We start from the raw sequence: 9,480 nt of genomic DNA, 5'->3' as shown, positions 1-9,480 counted from the left end.
TGTTTTCCCTCCAGGCATTTTCCTTTAACTTTCCAAGTCTCGCTATCCTTTATTAAATCCTTAATTTGACCCCTCTGTTTTATTAATTTGCTCGTCTGGCCGTGACGGCCTGACCTCTCTCTAGATAAGCTGCATCCATGACTATTACCTTGCTTTTCAAAACTGTTTCTATACTCTCGTGTAAAAATGCTTTGTGTGTGAGTATCATGCTTTCTATACTTCAGTTAACCTGACACATGTTATGAGTTACGTTGGAGCCTTCCTCACTGTAACATTTCTGCTTTTAATTTCCTATTGACCTATAAATTTTTGGAAACATTATTGTGTTTTTTTTAGACTTGATGCAGATGATTGACAGTGTTTTATGTAATGTTTTATCACTTTTACTTCAACCAAAAGTTTGGCACTGTGATGTGCCACACTTTCTATTAAAAATTAATCTCCCTGTTTCAATATTTGTTTCTTTCTATCCCTTCTTTTCCATGTGCATGTTTATGCTTCCTATCACACCATATGCATAACACGCTTCTTTACCAAAATAGCGAAATAGTTTTCCTGGAGTGTGAATACTAATAGGTATAACAGATATAACACTCATTATAATTTGTATATCATTTATATAGTTCACATTTGGTGGTACAATATGTGAATGACAGATAATTCGAATTTTATATAACCTGCAGCATCCAGTGAATGCATTGAAATGTAACTAGTAAACCAGAGGAAAAATGTCTATAAGGAAAAAGCCTCCATTCTGCCATTATTAAATGCCCAGCAACTGACAAAACAGAGAGAACTCTTAAGAAATTGTGCTAAACGGATCACATACACCTACTTGTGATTATGTATTGCTAACATGACAAGTAGGATTTGGCAAGATCAAAAATATTTCACGCTATGAGCTCTACTGAAAGTATTTTTTTTATAGCAAAGTTAAAAAAGAATGAGCTTTGTACACAATATAACATGGGAAATTATGGTTCACTATATTAATGCTGAGCCTCATTTTGACTGTTTAAAGCTGACATTGTTAACTAACAGAGACCAGCATCTCTTAGTTGCTTATTAAGGTATTTTTCATATGAAAATACATGTTCATAACTACTTGAGGAAATAGAACAATTCATAACAATACACTTTTTCCTATATAACTACTTGCAACTAACTGTCCAGATTACTCTAGATTCATTCCAGAAAATTATGTTTAATTATAAAGCATTAATGATTATGACAATGAAAAAATCTGATAGAGAATTAAAAAATGTAAAAGTTCACAAAAAATGTGAGTATCGCTGTATTCCAGCTAGTGGTGGAGTTATTTCAGTCTACGCGTAAACCTCCAAGGCATGGTTCGTGTGTTGGCAACTGGTGGTCCGGAAGGGGCTGGTACTCCTGATGTGGGTGTCATGGTTGGCTGTGACGCACCCACCCGAACACTAAGATCAAATCCTGGTTTTCTGAAAAAAAGAGTTAATGTTGGTTTCATAAAATTAATTTAGCTAATACAGTAGTTATTAAATTTTCTTGTAGAAGGATTAAGTATGATTTTATCATTCATTGTAAGGATCCAAATATATTATCAAGAAATTATATAAATTGAGTAACAGGATACAAATGTGAACACTGCAAGTAATCAAATATATATCCCGATGTTAATATTCATTAACATTTGCTTCTCTACACAATCCTATATTTTGTCATTTTATATTCATAATTTTTATCATAACTACTTTTCTAAACTATAATAAATGTTTTACTACAGCAGTCATTTAGCATCTAATATATAGGCTTATTGTATAGTGGATTTAGTATATTTTGCATAACTAAAATAACTACTGTCATAAATATGAATATTAAAATAGATCCCAACACCAATTATAAATTGATTACAGTATATACTGTACTCCACTACAGAAACCTTGCAATTACTACAGTCACCTTGAGTGTCTACGGCATTAGTGCAACAGATGTTTCTTCGACCACATATCCAGCGTGCTGGATATGGGTGAAGGAATGATAAAGAGAATGGCAATGGTGGACAGTAGTAACACACTTAAGAATTATTCAATAATAAATACAAATTTGTCCTTCACTTATGGTAAAGGAAAGTCTACTTGGAAGGATTCAATTTACATGAGATTACGATTAGGATATAAATATATCTGGCAATACGGTGTTGATGTCAGTAAAAAAGATAAGGAGTGTAAATTATGTAGTATGCCGTACGCCCACACCTTAGAACATTATGTATTAGAGTGTCACCTTATTGAAAAATATAGAAATAAGGAAATAAATAGTGTACCACATCAAATTGGTTGGATGTGTGATAATGGTATAATAGACAGTATACTTAGGAGCTACAAGAATTTTGCCCCAAGAATGTAACAATTATATGCTGTACTTGCTGTATGCAATGTTAAATGGGATTCTTGTACTGTTATATGTCTATTTGTACTCACTGAATTTGTGCGCCCCTTGAGGGACTTGAAGTAGAGGGGGGTAGAAATAGCCTAAGCTACTCTATCCCTTTGAGATGTATTTATTGCTTATCTCAATAAACATACTTGAACTTGAACTTGAACTCCAGCGTGCTACAAGTTAATGATACAATTTTAGTAAACTTTTTTTTTTAAGAAGTACATTTTTAGAGAACAATTTCTTTATGTATTTAAACTACAAGCAAACACGAGTGCTGTGTCTTTAACGATCAGCGATAGGGCATGGGACATTAATTCCGTTTAATTCAAATACTATATATGTTTAGGATGAAAAACATATTGATATGCATCAATAATTGCTAAAAAGAAACTTTATCTTTTTGAGTGAGATACCAGTTTTGGGAACATGAAGCCTGTGCTTATTGAGGTGCCCTAGACCATCGTGCGATGACCTCAGGATGCAACCAATAACAGTTGCCATACTATACTGAAGCACAAATAGGATCCACGATGATTGCTCTCTAGATTCCTTTTTTAGTTCATGGGAATTACAAAAGGAAAACAATTTTTCATTATAGTAGCAGTATCAAATAAAGCATGGGTCATTATTATCCTGAAAGGCAGATACCAGCAGCATATTTTAAAATATACATCAAATATCAGGTATGGATGGGGAACCTGTTACCCCAGTGGTCCAAGGGCGCAGTAAATTGCCAGATTAGAATTGAGGATCAAGAAAAGCTTCTTATGTGCAATATAAGATGTGGCTAATTATTAAGATACGGGGTTTAGTGTTTCATTGTTTAATTTTTTCTCTGGAAGAGCCTGTATGAAGAGTAAAGTTCTTGCATGTGCTTCAAAGCATGTCAAATGGTCAAAAGAATTGCAGGTGTCCTGCCAAACAAGGCACAACACAGTATGTAGCAGAAATGAGATCTGTGTGAAAGCTATAATTTAAAGAGCTGGATCAAGTCTAATGAATATTCAAAATGTTATAATGTAATAAACATGTATGCTTAATAAAAATCATTTTGATGAAAGAAAAAAGTTGAAAGGACAACATGAACTTTAAAAAAATTAAGTGTATGGAAAGTGTAATAAGTATGATGCCTATACTGACTGTACGGGAAAGTGAAGTGAGCGTGAGGCCGAGTGCAAGTACTTGGGTCTACTGAATGAGAACCAACAAGTGTCAAGCTGGCCTCTAGCATCACACCTGACCAGGGTCTACTGAATGAGAACCAACAAGTGACAATCCAGCCTCTAGCATCACACCTGGCCAGGGTCTACTGAATGAGAACCAACAAGTGACAATCCAGTCTCTAGCATCACACCTGACCAGGGTCTACTGAATGAGAACCAACAAGTGACAATCCAGCCTCTAGCATCACACCTGACCAGGGTCTACTGAATGAGAACCAACAAGTGACAATCCAGTCTCTAGCATCACACCTGGCCAGGGTCTACTGAATGAGAACCAACAAGTGACAATCCAGTCTCTAGCATCACACCTGGCCAGGGTCTACTGAATGAGAACCAACAAGTGACAATCCAGCCTCTAGCATCACACCTGACCAGGGTCTACTGAATGAGAACCAACAAGTGACAATCCAGCCTCTAGCATCACACCTGACCAGGGTCTACTGAATGAGTGCCAACAAGTGTCAAGCTGGCCTCTAGCATCACACTTGGTTTACTGAACGAGATAAAACGGGTGTTAAGCCAGACTCCAGCATCACAGGATACTGGAGATAAATATAGAAGCAGAATTTGAAGAAAATTCTTAAGAAAATGTGTAATTAAGAGTCAATTATTTCAAAATTGTAAAAAGCACTATTTTTCAAATAATATATAGGTGCATTTAGCAATACAGTATAGCTATTTGTCTGGTAAGTAAAGCAAAAAGTAAGGACAACTGAAGTGTACAGATTGCAAAGGTCATCAAAAAGCTTAAGTGATATTAAAATCTACAGTAAAATACTAGATACAAATTTTTTAGTATCAAATGTTACATTTTCAAACACTAGTGCAGTATGTTTTAGTTACATTTACCCAGAACAGTGATCAACTCATTTAGGAAAACTAACTAGAAGCCCATATCAAGCTGATGCCCATTACTCATCATTTTATAATTGAAATTAAGTGGCAGATAATTATGATTAAAAGAATCTTCTACTTATACTGTATAATCAAGTGATGTAAATAGTAGGCAAGGTAGTTTACAGGGATATCGTACCTACTTCCTGACCAAGGCAGGTATGTCGAAAGTCTGCAGCCTGCAAATATAAAATGTATCTTATCACTAGACTTTTATGAAGACAATGAAATGAACTTAAACGATATCATGTTCAGATTTCGATGTGTTAGCATGGGTGTGTTATTACCTAAGTGTAGCTACAGAATGAGAGCTATGCTTAAGTTGTCCCAGTACTCTTTTGATATATAACGCTATGAAACTACTTACGGTTTGTGCCTTCACCACCACCTTACTGAACTTCCTCCAACTACTTACCACTTTTTGCAAAAGTGAATGTTCTAATATATTTTGGACAGCTTTGTTTCCTGAGCTTGAATCTATGCCCTCTTGTTTTTGAAGTTACAGGTCTCAACAATTCCTCATTGTCAATTTTGTTGATTCCTGTTACTATTTTGTGTATACTGTAGTGATCATATTGCCTCTTTTTTTGTTTTATTCTATCTTCTAGTTTGGTGTGTGTGTGTGTGTGTGTGTGTGTGTGTGTGTGTATTTACTATTTATGCCTGTAGAATTGTGCTATTAGCTCATGAACCCCATCTTTCTAATCAATCTATTTTTCCTCTATTATGTCTACTATGTATATTTCTCTCTAAAACACACACACACACACACACACACACACACACACACACACACACACACACACACACACACACACACACACTACAGTAAAGAGGTGGTTAGGTTCACTGTGCGTATCTGGTCCAAAAAAAAGGCTTTTGATACAGTCCCATACAAGAGGTTGTTCTGGAAACTGGAACATGCTGGAGAGATGACAGGGAAACTTCTGACATGGATGAAAAATTTTCTGACAGATGAGGGCAGTAATCAGAGACAATGTATCTGACTGGAGGAGTATTACTAGTGAAGTATCACAGGGTTCAGTTCTTGCACCAGTAATGTTCATTGTCTACATAAATGAGCTACCAGAAGGAATACAGATTTAAATGAACATGTTTGCAGATGATGCTATGATACTGGGAAGATAGGAGATGCAGATGATTGTAATGTCCTTCAAATTAATTTAGATATAATAAGTGCTTGGAGCATCAAGTGGCAAATTGAGAGGAAGAGCCTTCTACCTCTCCTTCAACGGCGGCTTCAACTTGCGATTGATGCCGTGTCGTTTTGGACCACCAATCATGGCTTCAAGTTCTCTGCAACTAAGACTTGTGCTATGACTTTTACTCGAAAGCATGTCATCCTTCTTTGCCCCTTTATGGTCATCCCCTTGTGTACAAAGATTCTGCGAAGCTTTTGGGGTTAATCTTTGACACTCGTTTGTCTTGGTCGCCCCATATATCTTACCTCCGAGTTGAATGCCCTAAGGCCCTTAACCTACTTAAGGTTTTGTCCCATACTTCTTGGGGGAGCGGATAGGCGCACTCTCCTCTATTTGCACTCCTCTCTCGTCCTGTCTAAACTCGATTATGGTTGCCCTGCATACTCTTCTGCTTCTCCTTCTACTCTTCACTGTCTTGATCCTTTGCACTATACTGAGTTGCGCCTCAACTCCAGTACCTTTCGTTCAACTCCTACCCTCAGCTTGTATGTTGACACTGGCTTCCTATCTCTCCAGGATGGACGATGATCGCTACTGTCTTCGCTATCTTGCACGGTCCTTGCAGCATCCTCACTCTCGCCTCTGTCATACTTTGACTTTTCCCCCTCCTGTAGTTCCTGTTCCTCTTCACCACCTTCCTATTTCTGTCCGTTTGTCACACTTACAAGATTCTCTTTCGGTTCGTATTACCAATGTTTCTCCTCGTATTGTTCCATCCTTGCCCCTGTGAAGGGTCCCCCTTCCCAAATTTTGTACTTCCCTGACCCGCATCACTAAAGCTTTTACCCCTCCTACAGTTCTGAAACGCCTTTTCCTTGAGCACTTTTCTTCACACTCCCACTCCGTCTCCATCCTCACTGATGGGTCTAAGTCTGCTGACGTTGTGGGCTACTCTGTTGTTTTTCCTGACCAAACTTATATGTGTCGCCTTCCTCCGGAGGCTAGCATCTTCACAGCTGGACTTTATGCTATTCTCTATGCTCTTCGTCTCCTGCTTTCTCGCTGTCAATCCTCCTTTGTGGTGATAATCGACTCTCGTAGTGCCCTCATTGCTTTGGGGTCCTTTAATCTGATCCACCCGGTGGTCATCGAGATTCAACATTGGCTGTTTCTTATCTCCAGTTAATTTAAGTCTGTAGAGTTTTGCTGGGTTCCCAGTCATATTGGTGTCTCTTTAAATGAGCGTGTGGATGCTGGCGCTAAGGAAGCTATCCACATTTGTCCCATCTCCCGTAAAGGTATTCCTTATTCCGACTTTTACCCAGTTATTCATTCCTCCATCCTTGCCCGTTGACAGGGTTATTGGTCTTCTGTTACTGGTAACAAACTGCATATTATTAAGAGTCGTATGTCCCCTGTGGTTTTCTTCCTACCACTGTAACCGGCGGTGGGAAACAGCTCTGGCTAGGTTACATATTGGCCATACACGTTTAACTCATGGTCACTTAATGGAGCGCCGTCCTGCTCATTATCCAAATTGCATGGTTCCTCTTATGGTCGTGCACATTCTTGTTAAATGTCCTGACTTCCAGGACGAGCGTGTGTCTTGCTTTCCGACTATCCCTCGCGGTCAATTGTCCCACGATAGAATTCTTGGTGAATCCGATACTTTTGATATCGGTCGTCTTATGCGTTTCTATTCTCATATTGGCATCCTTGGTGATATTTAGCGCCCTATGATTACTCCGCACATTTGGTGGTGCTACATAACCTTCCCGGTTTGGTGCCTTCCTTTGATAATTACTTACTTACCTCCTACAAGTTAAGTCTATCAGGCTGTCGTATATGGCCTTAATTTTCTTAACTGGGGATCAAGACCCGTTACTTCTGGAGAACCTTCCTCTGAATTACTAACTTCTGATTCCATAGAGTTAGCATTATCCTCTTTCCCCTATTATCATTGATTGAAACTTGCTCCCCAACCCTATCATGAACAGGTGTTATCCCTTCATTATTATATTAGGTATCCCTATTTGGCAATTCTGCACTCCTTGGATTTTCGAAATTCCCAATAAACCTTCGGAATAATTGATCTGTGTGTCTTTTCCAAATAATATTACCAAAACTAAACTTGCATTTTGAAATTCCTAGGCCTAAGACTCCAGCAATCTTCCCTTCTACCTATAATACCCATTCCAAAGTTCCTTTCTTATACTGCAGTCGGGTTCGTTCTGGTCGTACAATCGGGAATTCCGGACGGGACAGAAATGGTTGGGCACGTTCCGTAATACCTAATGCCCCAGTTCACCGAGCAGTAAGTAGGTACCCAGGAGTTATCATATGGTGTTACATCTTGGGGAGATCAGTAGCTCGACCTCGATATAAGCCTAACATGTATATATAAATTGGCTGTCTATCCCCTAACACAGCGAATTATTATTATTAAATAAAATATATCTCCGAGACAGCTGATTGTCAAGGTAAGTTACTGATTTTTCTTAACCTGAATCAGTTTTTACTTCTTCCATGTGCACTTTGAAATACCAATAGTAATTCAAATTTACTAGTGATAGCATGAATAGGAGCAACAGCTTCACGCTCAACAATCCACAATGTAGAACAGAATACAGTAGATGCTTTTTCACCCACAGGGTTATAAATTCATGAAACCGCCTACCCTCCGAAGCCGTAAATGCCAAATCTGTTCCCATTCAAAATCCAGCTGCATAAAATCATGAGGACAAATGACAAGCCACCGGCTTCTTGTCCTCGTCGAGGCTACTACTGAGATGGCGGCCCTCGATCGGGTATACAAAATTCTGCAAAGCTTTGTGTTGTAATTATTAATAATTCATTGTGTCGGAGGACAGGAAGCCAGAGTGTATTTATACATGTTAGGCTTATATCGAGGTCCTTCCCCCCCCCCCAGGCCGAACTACTGACTCCGCCCAGGATGCAACCCCACAACAAGCTGACTAACTCCTGAGTACCTACTTAGTGCTAGGCGAAAGGAGTTGGGCCCAACCATTTCTGTCCGAACCCGGAATTCTCGATTGTTCGTCGAGAACGAGCCCGACTGTACTACCAGAATCCCTAAACCATTGTGTTAATAGAACCTTATTATGCGGTTAATAGAACCGCCTCTCTTGAGATGCGAACCTTCAATAAACTGCTGCAACCCTTCTTTTAAGGATACTTTACTCAGCCAGACCATTTAAAAGATATTATGGGGCAGGTTTTACATGTTATGATCCTGCTTTAAACAAGCGGGCAAAGTTTCTGTTTTGGGAGAAAACAGCTGCCTCTTGAGATGCGCACGTGCCTGCACAGTACAGGCACGGCGCGCCGTACCTATACTGCAGTCTACTGCGGTCCGGTCGGTCAACAGAGGTCGCGACCTCCTTCCGCCTCCAGTCACCAATCCCTCCACTCGAATTACATGAATATAACTGAATTACCTGAGGGGCCACTAACACACTAGAGGTTTCGACGAGGACAGGAAGCCGGCGGTTTGTCAAAGGTACCCCGCCCCTCTCATTTGCCCTGACGATTTTTTCAAGCCGAATTTTAAAATTCAAGATAGGTTTGGCACTTACGACTTCGCCGGGTAGGTAGTTCCAAATGTGTATAACTTTATGGGTGAAAACATATGGGTGTTGTGTCCTACATTGTGGCTTGTTGAACTGAAATCCGTTGATCCTTGTCCGTGTTACATCTGACCTCTTAAAGAAGTGGTCTGGATCTACATCCTCCAAATCGTTCAGTATTTAGTCCTATGAATA

The 9,480-nt window shown here is 39.1% G+C and overlaps 1 protein-coding gene across 3 annotated transcripts in view; it reads right to left on the bottom strand.

Moving 5' to 3' along the window:
• Positions 1-597: 597 nt before the first annotated feature.
• Positions 598-9,480, bottom strand: part of LOC123757806 (protein spaetzle) — a 163,142-nt gene continuing 154,259 nt past the window's right edge. For 2 of the 3 annotated variants that reach the window (XM_045741644.2, XM_045741654.2), the window contains exon 7: positions 598-1,457. In XM_045741644.2, coding sequence (XP_045597600.1) covers positions 1,316-1,457 — 142 coding nt within the window. In that variant the 3' untranslated portion in view covers positions 598-1,315. Of the gene's footprint in view, positions 1,458-4,674; positions 4,715-9,480 lie in introns of all 3 variants that reach the window. The other variant, XM_045741663.2, reaches the window with a different exon arrangement.

This window comes from Procambarus clarkii, chromosome 22, assembly GCF_040958095.1.
Source record: "Procambarus clarkii isolate CNS0578487 chromosome 22, FALCON_Pclarkii_2.0, whole genome shotgun sequence".
NCBI lineage: Eukaryota > Metazoa > Arthropoda > Malacostraca > Decapoda > Cambaridae > Procambarus > Procambarus clarkii.
Note: the sequence above shows the minus strand (reverse complement) of the source record. Positions and strands in the feature narration are given on the sequence as shown.